This window comes from Falco peregrinus, chromosome 2, assembly GCF_023634155.1.
Source record: "Falco peregrinus isolate bFalPer1 chromosome 2, bFalPer1.pri, whole genome shotgun sequence".
Lineage (NCBI taxonomy): Eukaryota > Metazoa > Chordata > Aves > Falconiformes > Falconidae > Falco > Falco peregrinus.
This window is the reverse complement of record NC_073722.1, coordinates 103,887,209-103,914,035: the sequence shown is the minus strand read 5'-3', so window position 1 is coordinate 103,914,035 and position 26,827 is coordinate 103,887,209. Positions and strand designations below refer to the sequence as shown.

General features: G+C 52.6%; 1 protein-coding gene across 8 annotated transcripts in view; it reads left to right on the top strand.

The window, feature by feature from the left end:
- Nucleotides 1–26,827, top strand: part of GTF2IRD1 (GTF2I repeat domain containing 1) — a 67,658-nt gene that overhangs the window by 28,830 nt on the left and 12,001 nt on the right. For 5 of the 8 annotated variants that reach the window (XR_008746020.1, XM_055797235.1, XM_055797230.1 and 2 more), the window contains 18 exons: nucleotides 2,536–2,719; nucleotides 3,768–4,078; nucleotides 4,519–4,608; nucleotides 5,510–5,593; nucleotides 6,634–6,817; nucleotides 8,047–8,072; nucleotides 10,615–10,735; nucleotides 15,092–15,129; nucleotides 16,191–16,271; nucleotides 18,033–18,122; nucleotides 18,743–18,805; nucleotides 19,274–19,339; nucleotides 20,548–20,731; nucleotides 21,905–21,963; nucleotides 22,147–22,212; nucleotides 23,060–23,143; nucleotides 24,131–24,314; nucleotides 25,065–25,093. Coding sequence is in view for 7 of the 8 variants with exons in the window: in XM_055797235.1 (XP_055653210.1) it covers nucleotides 2,536–2,719; nucleotides 3,768–4,078; nucleotides 4,519–4,608; nucleotides 5,510–5,593; nucleotides 6,634–6,817; nucleotides 8,047–8,072; nucleotides 10,615–10,735; nucleotides 15,092–15,129; nucleotides 16,191–16,271; nucleotides 18,033–18,122; nucleotides 18,743–18,805; nucleotides 19,274–19,339; nucleotides 20,548–20,731; nucleotides 21,905–21,963; nucleotides 22,147–22,212; nucleotides 23,060–23,143; nucleotides 24,131–24,314; nucleotides 25,065–25,093 (1,944 nt within the window). In the remaining variant the exon portion in view is untranslated. The remainder of the gene's footprint in view (nucleotides 1–2,535; nucleotides 2,720–3,767; nucleotides 4,079–4,518; nucleotides 4,609–5,509; nucleotides 5,594–6,633; nucleotides 6,818–8,046; nucleotides 8,073–10,614; nucleotides 10,736–15,091; nucleotides 15,130–16,190; nucleotides 16,272–18,032; nucleotides 18,123–18,742; nucleotides 18,806–19,273; nucleotides 19,340–20,547; nucleotides 20,732–21,904; nucleotides 21,964–22,146; nucleotides 22,213–23,059; nucleotides 23,144–24,130; nucleotides 24,315–25,064; nucleotides 25,094–26,827) is intronic. The other 3 variants (XM_055797236.1, XM_055797232.1, XM_055797231.1) reach the window with 3 other exon arrangements.

Here is a 26,827-nt window from a genome sequence, read left to right as displayed (position 1 = left end):
GGTAATCAAACCCTCTGACTGCCTTCAAAAGCCTGGGCCCAAGAGGGAAGGAAGGGGCAATGCAGAAGAGCCAAGGGAGCAGGGTGGGGAGGGTGTTTCAGCACTGGCTGGATCCCCACTGTGAGCTGCAGAGCTGGGAGAGTGCCAGGCTTTGCAGGTCTCTTGGGAATGTGGGAATTATTCGTATATGACATACCATAAATATATAATCGCATAAAAAAGCCTGATCAGGGTGCATCCCACGAACAAACCAGGCAGCCCGTCCGTCGGGATGGGTTTGTGATGCTCTTTACCTTGGCGAGGTGTGTGGATGTGTGCGGGGACAAGCTGGCCAGGTCCCAACGTGGGGTGGCCAGTGTTGCCACAGCAGGAGGAGGTTGGGCATCCCTAGGCTGGTGGTTTTGGCCCTGGTGTTGGGTGTAGCTTTGGCACTGGATGTAGTTCTTGCTTTTTGAGTGTAATTCTGGCATTGGGTGTAGTTCTGGCTTTGCTGCTGATTCAGTAGGATCAGCTGTTTCCATCCCAGAGCCGCTCAATGGTGAAACCCGCTGGGCGAATGCTCCCCTCTCAGCATGCCCATTGGGAAGAACCTCTCCTGGTTGAGTGGGGAGAAATACCGCAGGAGATAATAAGTGCCCCAGGGTGATTCTGTTTCCAACACCAAGAGGACTGTCAGAAATTAACAGTTATCTTTCTTATTTTTTTCTTTTTTATCCTTTTAGTCGCCTCCCATCAACAGGGATTGGAAACAAAAAAATCTTAGAAAATGCTCAGTCAAAAAGATCGCGTATTCCCTCCAGAGCCGGGTAATCTCTGCGCCAACAGGATGACTGATTACCGCCGGCTTCTATTAAACAGGCATTAATGATGATTATTGTCTCTCTTTAGCTAAACCGTGAGCCTCTGCACGGCAGCGCAAGGCTTGGTGAAGGTCACTTTGACAGTAACGCGTTCCCCATAAAAATATGTTTGGGGAGTTACTGAGTGTTGGGTTGATAAGGAGCCTCCGTGGGCGTCGGGAGCTTCTCCCCATCACGAAGAGAGGTGATGGAGGGAGGTGGAAAGCCGCTAGAGCTGGCACATCGGGGCAGGGAAACTGTCAGCTTGCAGAAAGTGTACTCGTGGTGTTGTGGTTCAAAGGTTCGTTTTGAAACTTCTGTTATTGGCTTAATTAAAACATTATCCATGCCGCCTATAAGGAGTCTTGATGGCTCATGCAAGTCGCACGTTGTTAGTTATCACGCGTTCCTTCAAAGAATATGTTGAAGAAATCACTTTTAATAAGGACTGGCTGACGGTGTCACAAGGATTTCCAGGGCTTCTGTAAGATCTTTTGGTGTGGGTTTTGGGGTTTTTTCCTTAAAGAAGAGAGAAGGAAAAGATTTTAAAGAAAACCAACAATATGGAATCCCACAGCTCTTTAAAGGTTCCATAATCTCCTCTGCCTGCCCCTCAGCCTGGAGGAGAAGGCACAGACACCTTGCCATGCAACCAGATGTTCTGCATCTGGACGCTGCTTTGCCAGACAGGTCGCATTCCTGCATGGCTGTTTCTTCTGCTTCATGCTTTCAGCACCAGGTTTATTGGTCACGGAGACTTGGGGTGGTTTCCAAAGTAATTTTTCCACAGAGAGTAGCTCAAGGGTTTTGGCCATTCTTTGAAATTCTTCAGAGGGAACTGGTTTTCTGTCAGTGTCTTGCCTGGAGAGCACTGTTAAGCATCCCTACTTTGGGCATGTGGACTTTTTAGCTGATTTAGAAAAGCTCTGTATAGCTGTGATGCTCGCTGGTCATCTGCTGCTGCTGGGGAAGGGAAAGCAGTTTGCTCCCGACTGCCTGGGGAGATTTTGGTCTTAGAGGTACAACCCCGCCTGGTGGGAACATGGAGGAGCTCTGTGCCCAAATCAAGGGGAGCGGGTGGGATTCCTGTGCTGCTGGATGCAATTGCGCAGTCAAATGTGTCGATGTTCGTGCTGCCTGTGAATGGTGGGATGGAGGGAGACTGTTGAGGTTTGGGTTTTTTTTCTTGTCCTTCAAAGTGTATCGAGGCTGTGTGACAGCAACAGCAAGCAAAGTACTTTTGATTCTTCCAGGAGGTAAAATAAGAAAACTGACTGAAAATAAGGTTCCCAGAATATCTCGGTAAACATGAGATAAAAATCAGTGTGAGCCCTTCAGCCTCCTTTGTCAGCTTTCAGCTCCCTTCTGGCTTGCCAGCAGCCACATTCCTCACTGGCACGCGTCTGGGCGTTCCTGGGGGGTGAGCTTGTGGCCAAGTGACCCCAGCTGAGGATTTTACTGTGCAGCCCAAAAGATGAGACATCTGCTTATTGGCTTTTGTGAGTTTTTTATTAGTTAGCACTTCTAGAAAGGGTTTGTAGGGCTGTGCATACTAACTGCAGAGGTAGGAAGAGGTTTTCTTCTCGTAACGTTTCCGTTGGTATCTCTTGCCTCTTGAGTTTACTCCTCCAGCCTGGCTCGGCCGTGGCCGGAGGCACGAGGTGTCCATCGGTGTGTAACTCTGTCCCCTCCTCAGGTGAAGCTGTGGGGAAGAGCAGCGTGGTCCCTTTGCCATACGAGAGGTTCCTGAAAGAGCCGGGCTCGCTGGCAGTCGCTGGCTTGCCTGAGGGAATCAGCTTTAAGAAGCCCATGGAGTACGATGTGAAATCCCTGATGGCCATCCTAGAACACAGCCACAGCATCCGTTTCAGGCTAAAAAGGTAATTTTGGGGATCCCCAAGGGGCGGGAGGGCAGTGAGCCCTTGGGATGGCAGCTGTTACGAAGCCAGACAATGCAGAGATTTTGTGCAGAGCAGGCAAGGAGGGTCCTTCCCATGTGCTGGCTTCTCTCCCAGACCCAGAAACCTGGGTCCAGCCTGGAGGCTCATCAGTGTCAGGTGGCTCGAGACTGTTTCGGACTTGTTCCTATAATAAGCGCATGTAAACATGCGCATTAACCGCATCACTTTATGTGTCTCCGCCAAAACTTCCGCTGCAGAAAGCTAAGTGCTTTCCTGTCTCCAGAGGGGTTTCCAGCATAAATGCTGCGGGCTTCTTCCCAGACTGAAATTGGGTTTTTAACGCCAGGCGAGGAGGGAGGTGGGGGACCGTGGCGGGGCTAGTTCCCCATTTTGGCCACGTTTTTGCAAGCGGCTTGGTGGTTTCAGGCGCATTTCCTCTGCCTCTGCCTGGCTGGCGGCACCTCGGATCCATTCAGAGAAATGCTGAGCGCTACCAAATACCTCCTCTGAAGGCTCGGCACTTCTGGAAAATCAGGCTGAGACAGCTAAAAGTAGGACACGCAGAATTTGAGCCATCTGTGAGCTTGCGGCCGCCTGTCTCATGTGAAGCACGTGGGCTTCCTCGGTCTGAAGCTCGTCCCTGGGCTGACTGAGGTCCCCCTTGAAGGTGCCATGGGTCCTGGGGGCTGGGACAGGAGACAGAGTCAAGTTGTTACTGTCACAAATCGTTTTACTCCTTAAATGCACCGGACCGTGGAGCTAGGCAGCTTTGCCCTAGCTAATAAAAATGCGTTGAAGTACCTTAAGACCAACCTGCCCCACTTAAAGAAGACAAAAAGGGTCCAGGTGGCTGCAGAAGCTCAAGGTATTGGGTGATGGCTGTAATTTCTGAAACAAAGAGCCGGGCAGCCGTGGCGCAGCGTGTCCCACCCTCCCAGGCATGGCTCTTCCCCCTCCACACCCTTGCTCGTCCTGGGACCGAAAGGAATCTGATTTTTCTTCCCCTTTTTTCCTTCCTTCCCCTCAGGCCAGCAGAGGAGCCCAGCCGAGAGCCAAACCCCGGCGTGGAGTTGACCTGTCCCTCCCTCGCCTCCAAGGGTGGCCGAGACTCTGGTGCCAACGGTCCCGTGGCCAAACCCCCCGGCCAGGACACCCCCTCCGCCGTCGCCGTCACCAACTTTCTGTACGGCGTCTCGCTGCCAGCCCAGATCACCGTCGACCTAAAGCAAGAGGTGTCCTCCAGCCTGCCCGGGCCCAACATGGCGGGCGAGGCGCTGCTGCCCAGGCCGGCGGGAGAGCTGAAGGTGCCTTCCTCACAGGAGTACAGCGACTGCTGTGGTAATAGCCTGGAGTTTGCTCTCAGACGGGGGCCTGCTGTGAAGCCCACCCCCCGCAGGCGCTGGCCGGGGACAGGCCCCGGTGTTTTGGCCATCCTTGGATGAAAATCTGTGCAAAGCTCAGCCCCTGTGGAGATGAGGGCCCCCCGCCATGCCATGCCGTGCCACCCCAGCCCCTCCCCGCGTGCCTGTGAGGTGCCGACAGGGCGCACCCCCATCTTTGCCCTGAAACACTGGGTGCTGCCCCCCAGGGGGGTGCATGGGGGGGCTTGGTGTGGCCAGGACCCTGGCGGGTGGTCACAGGCCAGGGTGCATGGAGGAGAGCTGGAAGGGTCGGGTCAGCGTCACTGGCGGGGGACAGCACCCGGGGGCTGGTTCGGGTGCCCGGAGCATCGGTCAGGCTCTCATCAGCCCTTTCTCCTTGTCTCCCCTCTTGTCCAGGACAGAAATCGTCTGTCTCTGGAGGTCCTCTCATCCAGAACGTGCACTCGTCCAAGCGCATCCTCTTCTCCATCGTCCACGACAAGACAGGTCTGTGTCCTGCTCCGGTACCGGAGGCAGCCAGCAGCCAGCAATTAGGGAAAGGTGTCCCCTGGCCCTATCGCTCCCCAGCGGTCTCCTATCTGCTCCAGGGACCTGGCAGCGCTGGAGGTGCTGCAGTGGCAAGATTTATTCCCTCTACTTGCTGTGTGCCTCAGCATCACAGCCAAGACCTTCATCCCTGCCGCCTCCGTGATGCTTGGTCCCCGAGCACTGCCGGCAGGCTGGGGAAGCCCATCCTGGCTTCATGCACGGCTTTGGGTGAAGCCGTTTGCCTGAGCTGCAAACAGCAAAGAGGGGCTGAAAGCTTGGCATTATTTCAAAATAACTGAAACCCACTAACCCCGGTGTGATTCTGCAGCAGTGCCTGGGGGGGGGGATCAGCAACGGAGAGGGGACTCTGCCATTTCCCCACCTTCACCCCACCCAAGGGAAATGCAACCTAAAAATGCTGACATGTTTACATCACAACCCTCGCCTGCCTGCGTTAAATAAAGGGGAAAAATACGGGTGGGGAAGTTGGGAAGAAGAGAAGGAGATAAAAAGCTCCTCTGTGAAACGGCCGTACCTTTCAAAGGTTCGTTTCAGGTTGAGTTTGCTGTGTCCCGGAGGGTCTTTCATTTCAGGGTTGAGAAGTTTTATGGGGTCATTTCTTAGGAATCTGCTTTGCACATGCACGGCTGCAGAGGAGGTTGCTTGGGGCTGGGGCTGGAGCTGGGGAAGCCCAGACCTTGTCTGCCAGCCTGGCAAAATCCACTCAGGAAGAGGGAAATCATTATTTTTAAAGCAGCAAAGTCTTGTTCCTGTTTCCCAGCGCTTCGCGGGAGAAAAGTGCATCTGCTGTGTACGAACCATATGGAAGTTCCTTATTTCTTATATTTTGTTTTGATAGATAAGTGGGACAGTTTTATAAAAGAAACCGAAGATATCAACACCCTTAGGGAGTGCGTGCAAATTCTGTTTAACAGCAGATATGGTGAGTAGGAGTTAATATCCCATTATGCATCTGCAGCGCTTGTGGTTTGCATATCATTATATAGCAATCATTTTTGTTCCCTAACACAGCAGCAGAAGCCATATGCTAGAGCTCCCTTCTCATCCTAACACATTTAGCCCAGCAGCTCCCAGTCTCTGGGTGTCTGCTGAAGGTTATGTCAATATTTCTATCTGGAGCCCCCCCCCTCCCTCCACCGTCGAGGAATTTATAACTGGGCTGTAAAGCAGCCCCGGTTTGGAGCGTGGCACACCGGGTCAGGGCAGCCGAGCACCGCCAGCTCCGGCAGGCGAGAGGGAGCGGTGCCATGCGGCCATTTTACATTAGCGTGACAGGGAAAAAGAAGGTTGGTGTTGCAGCTGCTTTTTTTTCCACCTGCACAGCTTACGGGTGTCGTTGGTGCTCCCCTTGCCGTGGGCAGCACTTTTGGTTTAGTTCCAGGGCATTTGGGCAGCTGTAAGCTTGGGAAATTGCTCGGGAATGGGCTGATGGGCTGGAGCTTGTTGCCTGTGCCATCCCCATCAGGCTGTTCTTTTTAATTCATTTTATAATTCCCGAGTTATAGATGGGCTATAGGTGTCTGCTGTGTCAATTGTGAGTTCTGTATGGGCTACAGATGCCTGCTGTGTCACTCGTGAGTTCTGTATGGGCTATAGATGAGCTCTACAACTTACAATTCATATATGTGCTATGCAACTTGCGAGTTATATAGCTCAGCAACCAGCTGCAGGCACGGGGAGGTTGGGGACCGCACGTGGGCCAGCTTGCCCCTGGCTTGAGCAACGCTGGGCCTATTTGGGGGTTCTGGAGGACACCGTTAGCTGCATTTGCTGCTGCATTGTCCCCCCATTGTACCATCTCCCATGGGGGAGCTGTTCACGGGGCTCACCTTCTAGGAGAAGCAAAGGAGAAGAGGGCAGGAGGCACTCGCTCTTCTGGAGTTCAAGCCTTTACACCTTCGTTTTATCATCTGTAAAAGGAAAAGCGTGTGTTTAAGTGAAAACCATGTGTTCACCTTTCAGCCGAAGCCTTGGGGTTAGACCACATGGTCCCCGTCCCATACCGCAAGATTGCCTGTGACCCCGAGGCCGTGGAAATCATCGGCATCCCGGACAAAATACCCTTCAAAAGACCTTGCACCTACGGCGTCCCCAAACTCAAGCGGATACTGGAGGAGAGGCACAACATCCATTTTGTCATCAAAAGGTGGGTGGCAAGGGAGAGTGCATGGCCTCAAGGGGGCTTAGGGATTTAAGCTGTGTTCCCTCTGTGCTCACAGGGTTGGTTTTGATGCCCAAAACTCCTTTCACCCTTTTTTATGGAAAAGAGCCAAGCAGTTTTTTCCCCCCAAACCTCTGGTTTCCATCGTGCTCTCCCTTTTTGTGAGGATGTGGCAGGGCTGGCCATACCACGCTTGCCCCCGAGCCCTGCCACCCTGTTGTAAGTCCGTGCAGCCACTGCCGGTGCCACCCTAAGTGTTCAGGTGGTAACAGAACCCTTTGATCATGGCACAACTCTTTCTAAAGGCATTTGGCGGATGGGAGCAGTGCCTTCGGGTGGGAGGAGGAACATCCATATTCACAACGCACAGGGATTCCCCTCCACCTTGTTTTGCAGTGATCACTTATGGACATTCTATATATACAATGATGAGGATGTGTCGCCTACAGGCAGGGCGTTGTGTCTTGATATCTGTGTTTGCACTGGAGTAGGAGGAGTGGACGCTTTTCTGGTTATCTCAGCACCATGCAATCCCTCTTTGCTTCCCTGTCAGGAAAATCTGCTCTATAATGTATTTATTTATTCGTTCCCTGCCTGTGCAGCGTTTGTGTTGTTTCCCTCTTAGAGGTATGAAACTACGGTGCAGGAAAGCCCTGCCTGAGGCTCCCAGGGGGGCTAAAAATCACCAGCATCAACAGGACTCAGGCATCCTAAAAGGAATTAGCTTTCCAGATGTCCTACGTTGCTCAGGTTGCGCTGTGCTGGATCGGGCCCCGGCATGTGGCCCCAAACACACTTTGCTCCCACGAGTGAAGTTGTGGGTGGCATCAATATATGGTATTCAGGCGACAGGTGGCATCTGGTTGATGGTCCAAGCCATGAAGTGAAGGTCCAGCAACAGCTACTTTGGTCCCACTGTCTGTTTTGGTAAAGCCAGCCTATAGCAACCTCATTTAATAAGTTAATTAAATTAAGAGAATGACTTATAAGCAGGTTTAAAGGTGCTTTAGTTAAAAAGCATGTGCTCTAAGGTTGCTTGGTTGCACAACAGGCTAAAAGGCTTTCTCTTTTTCACTGAAAAATCCATTCCTTTTTTTTAGAGATGAATAAAATGACTATTTTGACTTGGTTTAATGCTGTTCATTAATTAAAACCTAAAATTCAGTCATTAGAAGCACCTATTTCTAATCCCTTTTTTTTCCCTTTCCTCCTAGGATGTTTGATGAGAGAATTTTTACAGGTACGTTCTCCCCGTCCTTTGATTTATTGCCCACAAAATTGAAAGATTATTCAGAGAAGCAGAGCTGAAATAATGTCACCTGTAAGCAGCAAAAGTGCAGGACACATGCAATTATGCTCAGTGAGGAGAAGCCTTGTCTGTGCCCTACATCAGGGCACGCTGAGATTGCCTTTGCTGGGACCGGTGCAAGCACTGTGCACCCCTTAAATAGTGGTTTGAAGGTTTAAGCAAGAATTCCCTGGTGCATGAGGCTGGGCTGGCTCCCTGCGCCAGGCTGAGCTGCAGCTACAGGCAGCACCCGGCATGGTTCTGTGCTTTCAGGAGGAAGAAAAATCACTGCTGGGTTCCTCACTGGTAAATTATTCTCTTTCTAGCAGCATCCAGCCACTGACTGTTTTTAAAAGGAAAACAACAAAAATCCCTGTTTTCAGTGACAAAACCCTGGGGAGGGGGTTTCTTTGGCTTTCTTTGCCCTGCGTTTTCACTCCTTGTGCTTTGAGCAGGAGAAGCCAGGCTGAGCGCAAATAAAAGGAGACAGGTAGCGATGTCCGACCCGACCCTCGCTCCAGCAGCTGCCCCTGTCCACTGCCCTGATACCTGCCTGAGATACGGCACCGTACCCAGCTGTATCACCGCCCAGCCCTGCTCCCCCATTGCCTGGGCTTGGCTTGCAAGTAAAGACATGTTTTGGAGTTGTTGTTGGGTTTGGTTTTTTTTTTCCCCAAGCTGCCAACCCCGCACGCTGGCAGCTTTCCAGGCACCTTCTCCTCAGATATCTCCATCAACCAAATTAGTCGCTGTGGCTCCGTGACAGCCCCAGCCCTAAGTGTGCTCCCCAGGGCTGAGGACACCACAGCCACCCAAAGGGGGACCTCCAGCAGACCCTTTAGGGGGTCCCACCTCCGGGGGGGATTTCTTCATCTCCAGCCCCATTAATTTTTTTTTTCCTCAAGAAAAGGATTTTTTAAGCTCTAACCTACCCCCAAGGGATGGAGCAGTGAACCGTGTCTTCGGACACTTGGATTTTCCTTGCAAATCCATGATGGTTGCACGGTATCTGGGGGGAGGCATTGTATAGGTCTGTACCTCAGCTCAAGAGGTATGCTGATGGAAAGCAACGTGCCGTGAGCTCAGGGGTTACACGGCAGGGAGGTGCAGGTGGAATTTAGGAGATGAAGAAGCAAAGCCAGCAGGACTGGGGTGGATGGCAGTTCTCCCTCCCCTGCCTGGGTCCCTGCAGGGCTACCAGAAGCAAAACACATTAAACCTGGCTTTTTGTGATTCGCGTCAGCACATCTGACTGTGCAAAACAAAAAAGCATCTGCTGAGTCAGGAGGTGCCATTTCTGCAAAGACACTATTTTCTGAGTGGAGCTGTATTTTAAGTTGCCAACTGCAAAGTATCCCAAAGCTTCCCCATACAGTTTTGCTCACCCTTTAATTAAAATACCCACCACTGCTAGGAAACCTATTTTTGCTACTCCCCTGGGTAGCAGCTTCAGGCAAGCTTTGCTGCTGCAAGAACAAGATTTGGTCCATAGAAAGCACAAATTAAAAGGAGCCTTTTGGACTGTCAGTAGATAAATAGTGTCTTCAAGGCTCTATATTGCTGCTGGTCCCCTTGCCAGAGCCCTGCCCTTCCTTGCAGGCTAGAGCCGAAAGGAAAAAGGCTTCATGTTCCCACGGACGGGATGTGTTTTAGAAGGGTAGAGATATCATGATGGCGCTTTGAGACCAGCAAAGAGCCTTTGGCAGCAGCTATTTAACAAGACACCTATATGGTTTCTGCAGCCTCGCAGCGTAATTTCATTCCCTCCTTCCCCCAGCACTAATCCTTCAGCTCTTTGCTCACCTTCCCTGCCTGATTTTCATTTCCTACCCTGCCTTCAGATCACTCTTTTCATCTCCAAGGTCATTGCTGAGGCTTTGTTTCAGCTCCTTCCAGGTTGCTGAGGAACAGGGAAGGGAGAGAGGAGGTTTTTCATGGTGACAGGGTGTTTCTGTCCCTCTCTGTGTTGCTGCAGTAGAGATTTCTCCTGCTGTGTGTGGGGCTGGGAGCTGCGGGATGGGTCTACCTGCGTCACTGCTGCTCTGGGCTTTGCCAGGCTCCCATCCAGCACAGCACATGCCCTCCCATGGGACAGGGCTCTCCCCACTTTGGGGCTCACTCCTGCAGCACTGGTCCATGGCCCTGGCCCTCCCTGGGTGTCCCAGCCGCAGTCCCCACCTCTCAGCACCCTGTCCTGGCAGCCAGCCCTTTCTGGAGATGCTCCATCCCCAGCAGGGCTTCCCGGCACACACTTAGTTATGCAGAGGTTTAAGCAAGCATCTTGCTATTATTGTAACTTTTATACCTGATTAAATCTGCACCCTTCTTTTTGCAAGCAGGTGACCTGTGAAAACCTTCTCCCCCCCTCCCTGACCTCAGCCCTGGGACTGGGAAGGGAACAAGTGGAGGTGGAAATGCTGCAGCATTGGCATCTCTGGTTGCTAATTCTGGTTTTGCTTTTCCTTCCAAACCTGCCCTGTGCATCCGGTACCAGGAAGCAAATTTACCAAAGATCCAACCAAGGTGGAGCCCTCCAGCCCCCCCGGGGAGATCTCCCCGGAGCCGCACCGCGGGGCTGTGCTGGACCTGGCAGGGACCTCTCAGCCCAACAGCAGGTAAGTGGTGCTCCCGTCCCCAGCCACACCAAAGTGACATCCCTCAGGGGGTTATTTTGGGGGCATTAATGGGCACAGCAAGTTGCTGCACACATCGGCGGGGAAGGATGGGTGCGGGAGGGTGTGGTGGGGGCAGGTCAGTAAGTTGCAGCGTCGGGGAGATGTAATGTGGTGGGAAGGCGAGTGGCTGTAAGGGCATCGCTTTCCTGCCTCCCTAAAATCCCACTGTGATGCTACAGCTAGCCAGCACAGCAGGGGGCCGAGCGCCCCGTCCTTTTGCAAGCCAAAATAGCAAAGTTTGGAATCATTGATTTTGTACAAAACGGATGAAATCGGGGCTGTGCCCAGGCAGGCTGGGATTATCTGCAGGAGCAATCTCTGGTGATAAAGCACAGCCTAGGGATTCACTCTCAGCTGGGACCTAGGGATTCACCCTCAGCTGGCACCGTAACACAACATCCTGCTCGTTATGCGTTACTTGTTTATAAAGCTCACAGGGAGACTAACAGCGGATTAACAGATGGTTTAATAAAGGTGGGGTTATAGAGTTCAGCAGGGCAGGAGGCTTTTTATGAGAGTACCTGTTTCTGGTACAACCATGCCACAAGCTAGACGGTCTGTAACACGCTGGCAGCACCTATGGAGCATGTAGCACTGCTTTCCAACACATGCTGGGAGATCTAGAAGGTTTTTTTCTCTGTCTAGCCCCAGTTTCCTTCATTTTTGCTTCAGCTGGTCAGAAGCAAGAAATACTTAGCCTCGACATTTACGTTTTAAATCCCTTTAATTAAGAGCAGCAGGGCAGTGGTTTATAGTGGTATAACTGGTGATTGTGGGGGAGGTTGTGCTGCAGGGGAAGGAGCCTTTTCCCAGCCATGCTCCCACAGCTGGATCGGTCATGGGTGGGTTGACAAGTGCCCCTCAGCCTCTCCGGCACAAAGCCTCGCTGCCCAGCACCGACACCTCCACCAGTCACAGCTGCGGACCGTGCCATGGGGTCGGTAACTTCTGCGATGGGCAGACGGGGTAACTTGTCTCGTCCGCAGCCTCTGTTGGGTTCCCCTCCTTTCTTGGCTCTTCGATGACATGAACCTGTGACAGGTTTGAGTCTCCTTCTAGTTCTTCCCAGGGCTGCTTCAGGTTTGTCCCCTTGGATGTGGCTGCCACGCGTGCCTAAAGCTGTGCTCGCCCTGGGCAGGGAACCTGCCACGTCGGCAGTGTTGGAGCAGGCAGCCAGCCCAGCGGTGTGCCGAGCACTGAAATCTCGCAGCTTCGGAGGGCAGAGACCTTTCGAGCTGCCCAGTCTGCAGGGCTGGCATTTGTCCCCCGGCCCTCTGGGTATCCCCAGCTTCAAAAGAGGGTTTGGGGGTGTTTTTACCCCACCTGGTTGGGGTGGCCCTTGTACAACTTTGCTGCCCCACTGGCTGCGGGACACCAACCGCGTCCCCTCCCAGGTTTCATTTTGCTAAATGGAACAAGCCAAATTCTTCTTGTCCTCTCCTCCGCCAGGAACAGGGTGCCAGGAGCACCCTGTGGGTGCTAGTCATGCCCTGTGCCGTGCCATGCCATGGTGAAGTTGCCTGTGCTTCGCAGACACTGTCCCTGCTTCTTTGTGTTGAAGCTCTGCCAAGGAAGGTGACTCCTCAGATGTGTGGCTCCACCATCAATGGTTGCAGGGGAGAAGAGTCAGCCGTGAGCATGAGGAAGGACATTAAGATCATGGGTGGCTGGGTTGGCTTGCCTGGTCCGGGACTCTGTGGCTGATGTCGATTTGCTCCGTGCGTTGGTATTGTACATGGGTTGAAATGGTCAGTGCTCAGCATGCAGGTGCTACCCCCAAAAGACAGCACCCCCAAATGCCATGCTGGTGAAGCAGGGCCACGGCACAGCATGGCTACTGGCCTGCTGTGCCGGAGGAAAGCTGGCAACGGCTTCCTTCGGGAGTCTGTGCTGGAGCAGGGCTGGCTGAGTCACTCTGGCACCTTTCAGCAGCAGCAGGCTCAGTGCACCGGGTGAGTCAGCCCTTTTCAACCATTTAAAACAGGCTGGAGGAATCACACCCCACGAGTGTCTGTTTCTCTTCCTGATGCTGAAGGGACTCTGATGACAACCTCAGCCAGAGATGTCTGTGACGAGAACTCGGCTGGGCTGGGTCCCAGCCTGAGGGGCTTCACTGGTGTTACAGGGAAATAAACTCAAATCTCCGGGATCCTCAGCTAGGGCTTAGCCACAAAACCCTACTTCAGCCATTTTTTGATCTCTGCACCTTGCTGAATCACTCTGTCTCTGGAGGTGTTTGGATCCAGGGAGCAGCAGAGCATCCACTGTGCACTGGATGCCAGGGGAAACGGTGATGCTTCAGATAGCGCTGGCCTCTGAGCATGCTGTGCAGCTGAAACCTGGCCTGAGGCTTCTCATTTTCCCATTTGTTTGTTAATTTTTGCAATTAGGACACTTAATTTTTGCAACAGAAGATCCCACTGTGCAGTTAAATTGGTGTGGCTGGAAACAAGGTGGAAGGATGGGATATTAGGGATGCTGGGCTGGTTTCTGCAAGGCAATAGGTAGATAGCCAGCTGCTGCATGCCCGTGGGAGCATGCCAGCGGGGTGGGAGCTGAGGTTTGCCACTGCAGAGCTCTGAGAGCAGCTGGAGGCTCGTGGTCCCTGTGCAGCCCTCACTGATGCTGCAGTGTCCCTATCTCTCCCGTTGCACTCCAGCTGTGGGCCAGGCAGGGGTTCCATGGAGCAGTAAAACCACTTTAGAAGACGCTATGGGGGAAAAATAAGGGGTTTTAGCGGTGGTTTGTATGCAGCCAGATTCGGATCGCCCTCCCTGTGGTGGTGCTGTGATGTGGACTGCACTGGGCTGGGCTGACCACGTTCCACTGGTGAAAATCTGGCATAACCTGAAGATCACCCTGGGTCCCTTTCGAATTTATCCTAGTTGTGTGTATATACGCCTTGTTCCTGATTTACGCTGTCTGCATGCACATTGAATCAGGTCACGGACCCCAAGGTTCATGTGTACCTCTGGGTACAAAGGTGATCGTGAATTGCAGTGGTGGTCCGCAGCTTGCTTTGCCTGCCCTAGGGGTAAGCTTAAATCTCCCAGAATCTCCCAATGCATTGATAACACCAGTCTGCAGGAACATATAGGTGGATATTCAAATCCCACTTTGTTCTTCCTGCAAACAAGGAACCTGTGTTCCCTGGTAGGAGCAGAGTGTTTCCATAGCAGTGGCCCACCCAGGTCAGAGTCCAGTTCCAGGGCAAGAGCAGTGCCAGATACTCCCGGGAGGAGGGCCAGACACTGCAAGGGGTAACGCACTCCTCGGGAAGCCCTTCTCCCAAATCTCCCTAGTGAAGGGTTGAATTTGACATGAAGTGGGAGAGTTTAAAACCCTCCCCAAGACTACTAGGTAGTGTGTACGGTACTTTCTAGACCAGAGATCCTTTTTACCCATGCCACATTTAGGAAGAACATTTCAGGAGTGCTCCTGGCTTCCTTCACATTGTCTGTGGTTTGTTCTGCTGATGCTGCTGAGTGGATTTAGGCAAGTGAGGAGGGCTTTTGAACATCCCCGCTGAGCCACGAGGGATGTGGTGCTGGCTTAGAAGGGTTTTCCTCCCCCATGAAGGACCAGCATCGTGGAGGAGTGTGTTTTCCAGTGCTGTTCCTTGGGTCTCTTCCTGCTGAAGAGCCATGGTGGTTCTTGTTTAAAAAAGAGAGAGATAGAAAGTAAATGCATCCTGAGAATGCAAAGTAATCCCATTTGGATGCTGAACACCTTGTGTAAATTCCTGAGCATGTGAAGTTAACTGTAGACATGAGTTTGGGATAGTGCCCGGTTTTCAGGGGAGAAAAGCTTTGAGCAGAATAAATATTTACTGAATCAATTGACTTTTTTCCTTTCTCCCTATTTGCTTTAGCTCCATGAGTAACCACATTGTAATGATGCTTTATGCACTGCTGTCTGCTCCAAAGGGCTGGAGTCCACCAGGTTTTGGGCTTAACACCCCTCTCGCTTTCAGGAGCTCTGTGCTGCAGTTACATCCATTGGTGTCCAGGGGCAGGGCTGCAATCAACAATGGTGCAGGAGCAGGGAGGGTTTGGGAGCAGGGCTTATTTGCAGAGAAACCCACAGACCATGGCTTCCCTTGCAGTCACAGACGCTGTGCCGATGCTGGGACTGTGGATGCAGCATCCCCAGGGGACCCCTCTGCATTCCTTGCCTGGCACGCAGGGGAGGGACTGCAACATTTCTCCCTCCTGCCAGGATCAGTCCTGTGCACACTGCTGGGTGCTCTCCCTTTGGTTGCTCCATGACCACTCTTGTCTGCTCTTACCCTTCCAGGTCCGAGAAGTGTAGCGTTTCTGAAAGCTGTGAACCAGGTGAGGAACAGTTCATTTTCTCTTGCCAAATAGTGATATTGGGAGGGGGCACTAGAGAAAGCTCCTGCACATGGGTGTGTGGCACCAGTTGCCTCGTTGCTCCACAGTACAGTTCTCCAAGGACTTTATGCCCATTTGATAGATGCAGAGACGAGGGGTCTTACCCCGTGGCCCTCCAGCTGGGTTCCAAAAGTGCGTCAATTAAAATAATAAGACTTAAGCATGTGCTTAAATGCAAAGCTAAGGGAAGTCTTCAGTCTCTGAGTTCCCTTCTCCCTGAAAGCCCCATGGTCGGGTCACTGAGAAGTCAGCAGTGTTGGGGTTCTGAGCACCGCAAATGGGAAAGAAATGGTTTTCCCCAGGTTCAGGGGCTTGGACCCATTGAATTGCCACACGGAGCCTCACTGTCCTCCCCGCCCAAGCTGCAAGCTGTGACTCAGCCCCTTGCAGTGAATCAGTCCCACCCTAAGTGAGGACATTTATCTGGAGATGGGAGACAGCTGGGCTAAGCAGCGAGCAGAGCCTCCTCCCAGGGCAGCCCCTGCGAGCCAGCCGGGCCGGCGGGGTTCAAACCAGGCTGGATTTTGCCAGGATTCAGCTGGTCGTGTTCTGCTGTGATGCAGCTGTGGTTGGCCCTCCCAGAGCGCGGGTCTGCAGAGGGGTATGACCCAGGCATGAGTTGGGGAGCAGTAAAAATGCCAGGAGCGCCTGCTGCGGATGGTTCCCCCTGCGTCCCCACCAATGCTTGCTGGCGACCCAGTTTGTTTTAAGTGAAGACAGCCAGGAAATGAGCATGTAATGGGGCTGGCGGCCAGTGTGAGGGCACCAACAGCTCCTGCCAGCCAGGCTGTTGGCCGAGGCCATGCTCACGGGTGCCCCTCGGGTACCTCCGTGCTGTGGGCTTGATGCCACTGGGCCACTTGGCCAAAGCCTGGGTGCTGCGGGATGCTCAGCTGGCACTGAAGTGGCAGCCGGCCACGATTTCCCTGCCCACACTGGTGGGCAGACGCAGCATTGCTGGTTCCTGTTGGCAATTGCCTTTTGTTGCCTTTCCCCGGTAGGTACCTCAGGAGAGCTGGGTGGGATCAGGCAGATCAAAATCGAGCCCGACGAGCTGGACATCATCCAGATTACCGTGCCAGGTAGGCGCTGGGGTACCGGCTGTGCGCAGCAGCCCCTGCACAGGCAGGGCTGCCGCATCATCTCAGCATTTTGCTCTGAGAAGAGGCGTTTGCAGGGTATCTCCCAGCACAGAAGGTCCCCCGTGCCTGCACAATGGTCTTCCTTCGGTGAAAGACATTTTAAGGGGCATATTGGGAATGAACTCGTTTCCTGGGGACAGTGGAGGGTGTTTTAGGGCTCTTTGTTGTTTCTCTCTCTCCCTCGTTGCTTTTCTGTCTTGCCTTCCCCCTGGAGAAAGCGAGCCTGGTTTGCTGCTTTCCTTCACACACGGGCTTGGAGGATTTCAGGTATCGAACACGGGATGCTTTTGATGAGGTCCTTAATTTAGAAAAAACAGCTTGATTAGGAAGAGTTCATAAGAACAGGTTTACTATTAAGCAAGTGCTGAAAATGTGTTGGAATTGGTAGCACTGGTGTGTTTCTGCACGTTTCTGCCTGGAGAGGTTGGTGACGATGGGTGATGATGGAGATGAGTGGTTGGGTGCTTGAGGGGGCAGCTGGGAGAGTCTTTTTCCACTTACCTGACCTGTACAGGGTAGCAAACCATAGGATGAGCCTCAGAGTTTAATGAGTGGATAGTTAGCACTTTGCATTTTCAGTGTGCTTTACAAACATTAATTAATAATGTCACTAGAATGAGGGCAGCAACAGGACTCCCAACGTGCCTGAGGGCGAGCGATGCTGGGGACGGTAGTGACACCCGGCCCTGCCGCACCCCTGCCGCCTCTGTTGCACCCAAATTATAGCAGTCCCCTAAATACAGTGATATCTGGGGAGCGACTTCGGGATTACTATAGAACAGACTTAACCTACGGTTAATGTAGGGGAAGAAGGAACAAGGTACAGTGGTAGATCAAACATTTTAATTTTCAACTTGGCAGCTAACGGAAGAGAAGAAAGCTAATACACGGCAAGCTGGCAGTGCGTGTGAGGAGGAGGAGGAGGTGGAGGAGGAGGAGGTGTTATCACTTCTCTGGTGCCGGGTAGATCATACTTCAAGTCCAGAGTCCACCTTTTCTACCCTTATTTGAAGATCAAGTTCAATCAGGGAGAGCACAGCTGAGGGCGGGGAGGAGGATTAATAGAAGAGAGGTGCTCACCTACAGGGAGAAATTGATGAAATTTGGATTATTTATCCTGCGAGGTGATGATTAAGAAGTGACCTGACTGAAGTATTTAAACTAGCTGAAGGTTTATTTAAAGCTAAGTTTGGATAGCTCTTTGAGGGCATTGGAGAGCCCGGCATTAGGGGAGACAGGTTTAAATGGAGAGGGCATGCAGATTATGGAAGGGAAACCCAAGGAAGTGTGATTTTTGTGGAGGGAAGGCAGCATTAGTGAAAAGGTTTTCCCACAGCGGAGCAGCTAAGTCAAGCAGTGTTAATTTTTTAAGCTGAAATTGAGTGTCTAGATGGAATCAAGCCCAGTAAATAATTTTGAACTCTTTTTGCTCTTCACCTTCCATGCAGGTTAGGAAGAAACATTTGCTCCTTTCCCTTGGGCTTGAGGGGTCAGGTGTGTTTCAGGCATGAGCTCTGGGAGGTCCCAGGGAGGAATAAGGCAGATGCAGCTCCTGGTGTGGGGCTGTGATGTGTGGGGCTCCCAGGAGCGGGGGGCCCTTGGCTCAGCCCTTGCTGATGGGCCAGGACCCTCTGAACCCTCTTTTGGGGACAGTGCCCCCCCAACATCAAAACAAAGCTGCCCATGGGGTTTTGTCTGCAGACCGATCACCCGGTTCAGATGAGATGCACGACCCGGTGCCCACGCACATGGCCTCGGAGGAGCCCAACTACATCCTAGAAACGCCAGCAGGTACCAGAAACGAAGCATCCAGGAGACCGCGCAGGGGCACAGGAGTTTGTGCACGTGTCAGAAATGAGTAAATACCATTTATGAGCCAAGGTGATGGAGTTGGCACCCACTTCCAGATTTGTGGCCCCAATAAAGCCAGCTGGGAGCTCCAATAGACAAACCCTGGTGGCTTTTCTGGCACCACCACTCCTTCCCAGCCCCTCTCCAGCCCCAGCATGCTGCAAAAAACTATAATAATAGTAAACAAACAAACAAACAAACAAACCAAAAAACCAAACAAACCAAAAAAATGGTTCCTCTGCCCGGCTCACAGCTGGGATTTACCTGGGGGATTGTGGTGGCACTGCAGCTGCGCTCACTCGTGCCGGGCACTGGGTCTTGCCTCTCCTAGGAAGTCCGTGCTGGGGGGTGGGCAGATCTCTCGATGTAAGTGATGGGTTTATTCTGCTTAGGCAGAGTCCCTGGCATGATGCTGCCAGCCCAAGCCTGTGCTGGGACACATGTGCAGAGCTTGGGAAGGGCAGGGGGGACACTTCAGTGACAGCAGGGGACCCAGAGAACTGCTCATGTCTGGTCTGGTTTTGCTGGTGCCAGCTGCTGGTAACCCTCCTCTTCCTCAGCAGGAACAGAAAAGGGGCCCAGCGAGGAGTCACGACATGAAGAAAAGCAGATGGAGGGATCAGGTGAGTGTGCAATGAATTCTGAGCATTGCCCATCATTGCAAGTTCTTCGAAGATGTATTTTGGGTTGGGTTTTGTGGTCTTCTGACATGATTAGCAAAGCATTCAGCCTCCAAAAAGCTCAGCACAGAAGGGCGCTGCCATGTTCCCAGGCTATGTCTTCCCCTCTCTTGCCCAGATTTACATTTTCCCCTATTTTTTTTTTGCTCCTGGCTGCTGGCACAGCTCTGTGGTGCATCGCTGCCCTTCCTCACTCAGTGACGAGCTTGGAGGCAGCTGCCAGAGGACTGGCACCGATTTGGGAGGCGTAAAGAGCGTGTGGCCGGCTCTGCCGGAGGTCAGGGGCTGCTCACCCGCGCTGCGCACTGCTTGCCCTGCCCCGGAGGCAGCTGGTTTCTCAGAGCATTTCTCTCTTTTTCTTTTTTTTTTTTTTTTCTTTTTTCTTTTTTTTTCTTTTTTTTTTTTTTGCAGATGGTATAGGGGACGTTTTAAGTCATTTGAGGAAACAAGTTGAAATTTTGTTCAACACAAGATACGGTAAGGTAGTCATTAACACATGCTCACCATGCCGAGTGCCGGCCTCTGCCGTGGGGAGCTCCTAATTGCTCAGAAATATCACCTACCATTTCCAAAACAGTAGCTGAGTAAAGGTGCAATCTAATTTGTTCGTTTGCTGTCTGCTGGACTTACAAATGCATCTGAAATCTCCCCGGGCCTTGTTATTGCAGTTCTTCCCTTTGATTTCCTCGATGCCTTTTCATTCGCTGCAGCCCAGGAATTGCCGCCGTGACCTTCAGACTTCCCCTGTGGAGGGAAGGACCAAAGTGGTTCCCCCCATGCCTGGTGTGAAATATCAGAGAGGGTTTTCCACCGGAGGTGGTTGTGGTGTGGCTCAGGAAGGCAGGTGGCACCCTGGCGTCAGGGGCTGGCACTTGGCATGTTCTGCTCACCCCTTTTTTAGAAAGGTTATTTAACCCAGAAAAAAATACAAGTGAGGTCACACATGCCTTTTGAGACCTAGCAGAAAGGTTTTGCCACTGGCAGGACCAGATGTGGCTCTTCCTGGTGGTCTCCAGAAGCTGGGGGCAGAGCTGAGCTGAGGGTCCTGGGCTGGGAGAGCCCATGGTGACCAGGGAAAGAAGGGCCGGGATGCTCTCGGGAGGGTTGGGTGCTGGGGTTGCAGGTGGGGTGGCTGGTGGAGTGATGGCCCTTATGCACCCCATGCTTTAGTAGCAGACTGGGAGTCTGGGCCCACGCTCGTGGGGTTTTGTCCTGGTTTTTCACCTCTAGACAAACAGCGCTGCTTGGCATTGGCTCTTCAGTTGCTTTTTGGCAATATTTAGCAGAGCCCAGCTAAATATTGAATTTAGTGGGCTGCACAGACTGGCAGGGCACCCCCAGACACATTCCCTGTCCCCTCATCTAGCAGAGGGATGTCCATGGAGGTATGGATGCGGGGTCCCATTGCCTTGTGGAGAGATGCTTGCAACCTTTATAGGAATCCCCTTCGATGCGTGCTACCGAAAGGCAGGCTGTGTTAGCGTAGCAAGAGCCAGCTTCGGGTGGCTGCCTGGCTCTATCCCTCATCTCATGTCTGCCAGTGTCAGGGACATCCCCAGCAGGCGCAGAGTGACAACAAACTCTCCAAAAAACCTCTTCAACCCCTCCCGCCAACATATCATATCGCTGCCACTTTGACCCGATGTGGAGGTCCAGCAAACTAATGAGATTCGGTCCCCACGCAGCGAAAGCCATAGGAATATCAGAGCCGGTCAAAGTTCCCTACTCCAAGTTCCTGATGTACCCCGAGGACCTCTTTGTTGTGGGCTTGCCAGAAGGCATTCTGCTGCGGCGCCCCAACTGCTTCGGGATTGCAAAGCTGAAGAAGATCCTGCAAGCGAGCAACAACATCCAGTTTGTCATTAAAAGGTAAGGCTGGTGGAATGGCCATCCCTTGGGAACGATGTTCCTGCTCGGAGCTCCTGCTGCTGTGCAGTGTCCTGGGGAACATCCATCACTTGGTCACCTTCCATAAATGTGCTTGATTAGAAGCAACCAAGGGTTGTTGCCTTGTTGGAACTATCCCTGGGGGGCAGTGGTGGTGGTGTCACCTTTCCCTTGATGTCATTTGGGTTTTTAACCCACTTTTCCAAAGGTTTGGCCACAGGAGCAGGGAGCACCCAAGGGTGGCTGAAGAAGCCAGAGCCTTTAACTTTCAGGGTGCCCAGGTGTGGGGCTAGGAGAGGGGCTGGTTGCTCCAGAGGGTTTTCCTATGGAAGCAGCTCCAGCTGAGGTCCAGACATGCACATGGGATGCTGCAGGCATCAGGGAAGATGCTGTCCTTGCGCTGGGGAACAGGGGGTATCACAGGAGCCTGGGGGGCTGTGCAAAGCCATGACCAATGTAGTGCAACACCATTGCCCTAGAAGAGGGAATGAAACCAGCAGAGATGGATTTTAAAACGTCTTTAGGTATTTTGAGGGGTTTCTCACCCAAATGCTGACTCAGCCTGCCTTGCAGAGAGGGAGCTGATGCAACCAGCACAGTGGGTGGCTGAAACAGAAAATAAACGTTTGGAGTGTGGCATTTTGTGGCATCAGACCAGCAGCTCCCAGGCCAGCCTGACCACACTTTGGGATGTTTCCTATCCTCATCCCAGACCCATTTCTGTGTGACACAGCTTCAGTGCAGCTCGTAATGAGCCCTGCTATCATCTCGCTGCTCGGTTTTAGCATTAGATATTCAAGTGACAATTTTGGGGGCCAACTGCATGTTGAAAGGAGCTGTGCACAGCTTCTCCCATCCCTGAGAAACGTGCAGGACCATGTCTCCTAAAAGTCTGTAGCGGCTGACTTAAGCTGCTAAGCCATCACCAGCTTAATCTCATCCCGAGGAGCATCACATTGGCTCACTAAAGAGTCTGTCGGCATGAAAATTACATCCAAAGTTCCCCCACTGCATTGCAGGAGCTTTAAAATTGTGTTAGCTGGACACGATTAGTGGTTTGTGGCAGTAGGAGCATCTTCTAGGGGATGCTGGAGCCGCGGGGTGTCTCCAGCCAGGGAGCTCACTGACGGTGCCCTCTTTCTCACTGTTTTCCAGACCGGAGCTGCTGGCGGAGGGTGTAAAGGAGCCGACGTCGGACAGCCCGGCAGCCAAAGGTAGGCTGCGAGATGCCCGGCAGCCGGGCCATTAAGGACTAGGTAGGAGAGGAGTGAGAGTGTTTTCCTACAGTGTGTCTCTTGCCTTCCCTCCCCACCTCATTTTTTGGCTGGAAACCCCCTCCCGTGCATCCCCCTTGGCGATGCCATGAATCCTAATTCCTCTTCTGTCCCCTGTCCCAGCCACCGGTGAGAGGGACTCGAGCGAGGTGCTGCTGGAGGACACTGTGAAGAGACAGGGCTTTCAAGGTGAGGGTCTGGGGGGGCTGAGGCAGAGCCCCTGGCCCCTGGCGGGGGCTGTGCAGAGCAAACAGGCGTGGGGAGGGAGCAGCCGTGGGGTAACGGGGCTCAGGGATGGCAGAGGAGCAAGGCAAGGCAAGGATGGGAGAGGAGAAGGGAGGAGGAGGTGGGGTGAGAGGATGGAAAGGATGGGCAGCCAGAAGGCAAGACGCACAGCCGGGGCAGGCGGTCCCGTAGATCCAAGGAAGAGGCTCGAAGTGCTCTGGATGGTGCCCTAATTAACCAGCTTTGCTTATCTCACCGTCTGACCTTGCGAGATGCATAATTAAGTCTTCCAAGCCTTAGGGTTTGCCTTTTCTGGGGCTTTTTCCACCTGGGTGATGTTTGTATAAACGCTGCTCCCATCCGGCGTGCAGCGGCAGCTGGTGCGGTGGCTCCGCTGGGGGAAGGACCTGCGGTGAGAAGCCCCTGGGCTGGGGGGGCAAGTGCTGCCCTGCTTGAGCATCCCCTTTCCTCGGGCCATGGGGGACTGCGAGGGTGTGCAGGGAGGGACAGAAGCTTTTCAAAGGCTTTGGCTTTTCAGAGAGGCTTTGGAGCGCATTTTATGTTAACGCTAGTAATTATCGCAACTGAATCTTCGATTTCATGCGGCTTTTATTCTTAGCAAACAGGCGGGGGAAAAAAACAACCATATTTCTGTTTAGATTATTTTTAAGGACTTTGAATGGCCCACTCCAGAGATTAGCTAATTGCAAGATAAGGACTTTCCTATAATTAGAAAATGGCATTACTTAAAAGTCACAGAGTGCCTTTTAATTTACCAGCAGAAGTCCATAATTGTTTCTTTATTTTACAGAAAATTATGATGCCAGGCTTTCCAGAATAGACATCGCTAACACGCTGCGGGAGCAAGTCCAGGACCTGTTCAATAAGAAATACGGTGAGAAACCGGGGGGGAGTTGGGTTTATTCTCCCCTTACCTCCTCCTAACTTTTTGCTCCCTATCCCTCTCCTCCCAATCCCTCCTTGCCAGATGCCTCTTGGAACGGCTGGCACCTCGGAGGGCCAGGGAGGAAGGGAATGGGAACAGCGGCTCTGGGAGCTGGTGCTCTTTGCCGCAGGCACTTGCTGCTTAGGGAGCTCCCAGGCAGCACAGGGAAGCCCCTGATGGAGAGCGTGCTGCAGCCCTCCCCGCTGCAGTCCTTCACCGCCTGCTCTCTCTGGCCACGGTTTGGTTTTTCTTTCCCCCCCCCCCTTTCCATGAAGAACAGCGTTGGTAAATTCATTAATGGAGAACTGCGGAGCTGTGGGAGCGTGGGGGGTGGCGGGAGGTGGGGAAGGGAATAAGGAGGGGTCATAGCAAGCACTCGCAGGAGAGTTGGGAGACAGTGGATGCTGCTTCTCCTGTCCTCAGGGCACCTACTGGGGCTCTGCAGAGCACTCCCACAGCCTGCCTGCCCTAGTCTCTTGTTCTTTGTTGAGCGAGGCAAGGAAATGCCGTTATCCCCGTTTTCCAGGCAGGGGTAAGACTTGTGCAGGTTCCCATGTACCTGCAAGAGCAATTACTGCAAGGAAATATGAGGCCTTGATCTTGCAGCCAGACCTCAGAGAAGGAACATGCAGCTCCAAATAATGTCCCAAAGCAAACAGCAGCAGCTTTCCATCCCTCCCACTGCAGTGCCTGGGCATCATCACACAGGACGGCGCCTCTCCTCGCCCCCCCCAGCTCTGTGGCATGCATGTGGCTCCGCTCCCATCATGGAGGCAGCTCGAAAATGCTGGTCCTTGATCTAACGCTTGACGTGGTACCTTGAGCAGCCTGCTCACGTTGTGCCATGCTTTGGCGGGGCCGGAGATGGAGCCAGAGCCGTGGTAGAAATGGCAGCTTGCACACTTACTGCTCACTTACCACTCACTTCTCTCCCAGGTGAGGCCTTGGGGATTAAATACCCTGTGCAAGTGCCATACAAGCGGATCAAGAGCAATCCGGGGTCAGTGATTATAGAGGGGCTGCCCCCCGGGATCCCCTTTAGGAAGCCGTGCACCTTCGGCTCACAGAACCTGGAGAGGATCTTGGCCGTTGCCGATAAAATCAAGTTCACCGTGACGAGGTATGTGTCAGCCACCCCACCAGGAGCAGGAGAGGAAGGAGCTGACCTAAATGCATCCCCAGCTCTGCCAGCCCCCTTGAGGCAGGGCTGTAAATACTATATATGCCCCCGTCCTCCAAGACAGCAATTAAGGTGGCAGCTAACAACTGGACAGAAAGGAGGGGACCATAAAATAGAAGCTCCTGCTCTTTCCTTCTGTCTGCTGCCCAGGGAGGCAGTGGGGAAGGCACTGACAGGAGAAAATGGTGCTCAGCGCGATGGATGCACAGGCAGAATAATCCCAGCCCCTTTACTGGGAGACTTGAGATAGGAGAAGCGTTTCTTGGTTTATTGCTGGTGCAAGGCAGCGCTCGGGGTCCCACAGCACCTGGAGAGGTGCCAGGCACTGCCCGACCATGCCAGGGTCCTGTGGGTTTTGCAGCCGAAGGGGATGGACACAAGTGGGAGGGAAAAAGCACTTTATCAGTGTATTGCTGTAAAGTGAGAAAGGGAAAAAACTGGCTTTAAGAGTGGCTCCACCAGCTCTGGCTGAGCCATGCTGCCTGTCTCCGTACTAACGGGGCACATGCTGCTCCGAGCGGGACTGTGGGGAGCCCATCCCCACAGAGCTCCTGCCGGTCCCGCAGAAGCTGTGCCACAGCCTGCAAAGGACGGGGTGATCCCTGGGCTGCCGGAGGATGCTCAGTCCAGGCATGCTGGCTTCCCAGTGGTGTTCCATTTTAAATCTCCCGTTTTCCTTATTTTTCACAGGCCTTTTCAAGGACTCATCCCCAAACCCGGTAAGAGATGATGCCTTTTTGCCTTTAGCAATACATTGGCCAAGTGTTTAGTGGTGGTCTGGGAGTTTTAAGCTGTGGATGGCAAGCGATAATTTTATCAGCTGGAGGAAAGTTGCCCCTGACCTCGCTTTCCTGGGCTTCTCACTTTGGTTTTGTTGTTTGGTGCATTTGCTGACATTCCCCTGCCCGAGACAGCTGGCCTCAGCATCACCCATCAGTGCTGCTGCAGTTGCCTTGTAATGACAGCATTTTTCAAGAGCTAATCTAGGGCAGGGATCTGTGTTCTGTAGTTAAGAAAGCACCCACTTTCTTAAGCGTTTTCTTAAAATAAGTGTGTATTGCACTGAGCTGGCAGGTTTGATGGCAAGGGAGGGTCAAGGGAAGGGGGTAATTAACCACAGGGTGCGCATGGGGCTGCAGCAGCGCGGCAGTGAAAGCCCTCTCTGGCTCATGGTGGATAGTCCCACATGCAGATACACCAGAGGAGACATAGGGGAGGGCAGGACTGGGTGTCCAGGGTGCGTGTCATACCCACTTGCAGAAATCATCATCCCGGAGCTGCGTCTTTCCCTGTGGACTGCTGCGGTAGCTCTGTCTCTCGCTTCTAGGCTGACCAGAAAAGAGAGCTGCCGTCAGAAACGTGGTAAAAACCTGTCTTGGTTTTAAATGTCTGTAATTACAACTGTTGGAAGAGCACAGATGGGTGCAAAAAACATTGTCGTCTTTATTGATGGCTTCCCATTTCCTTGGCCAGCCTCCATGGGGATGGCACAATTTAGGGAAGACAAATATAACGGAGAGGAAAACATTTATATGCCCTTATTGGGAACAGCAGAAAGGTGTTAGATGCCTGAGAGGGCTCCAACAAAAGGCAAGCTGTCTGGAAATTCAGTCCAGGGCATCGCCTGTGTGTCAGCCCTCTGCATCCCTGTGCATGGCCCAGCCCAGATGATGGGGAGGTCCCCCGAGACCTCCACGGACCTCGGCAGTAGACTTCCAATCTTTTGGTCCTAAGCAGCAACGTGCTGGCTCACATCAGCTGGACCTTAAACAAGCCCTCGGTGAAATGCAAGTTTTGCAGAACTCTGGTTTTCCATGGAATTACGTGGCTGTAACGCCGGCGTGAGCCGAGGATGTATCCACTCCTCCAGCCGCATCTTGTCTTCCCATTCCTCTGCTGTAATCGGTATAATTATGTTAAGAGACGCTGATCTGACACAAATCACACCATTAACAAAGGAGCATATCAGAAGACAAATACTTCAACCTGCCAGCTGGCTGGGAAATGCAGCCTGATAAATAGAGATGTAGAGGAAATCGATTTTCTTTTCGATGCACAACATTTTTTTTTCCTCCTTCTCCAGCTGAACGCTCCCACCAGGAGCTGGCCCATACTAGCACAAACACAAAGACATATTTTATTCTGTGTATTGTGATACCCGATGGGCTGGGGAGGAGGTCGCAGCATCCCTGCCAGGCTCAGTGCTTCGCACCCTCTCCTCCCACAGGGGTTTTAAATAAGAGCAGTTGCAGGTGAGGGGGTTTTCTTACTTGACTGCTCAATTTGTTATAGACTCTTTCATATATTTGCTAGAACTTCAGAGACAATTCCAGGACTTATAATGATTTTCTAGTAGTCAGACTACCACTGGAATGTCTCCTTGAGAAAAAAGCTTGTATTTTGCCCCCCAAAAATCCCCATTGACAGCAATTAACCTCTCATCTGCTTTTCCA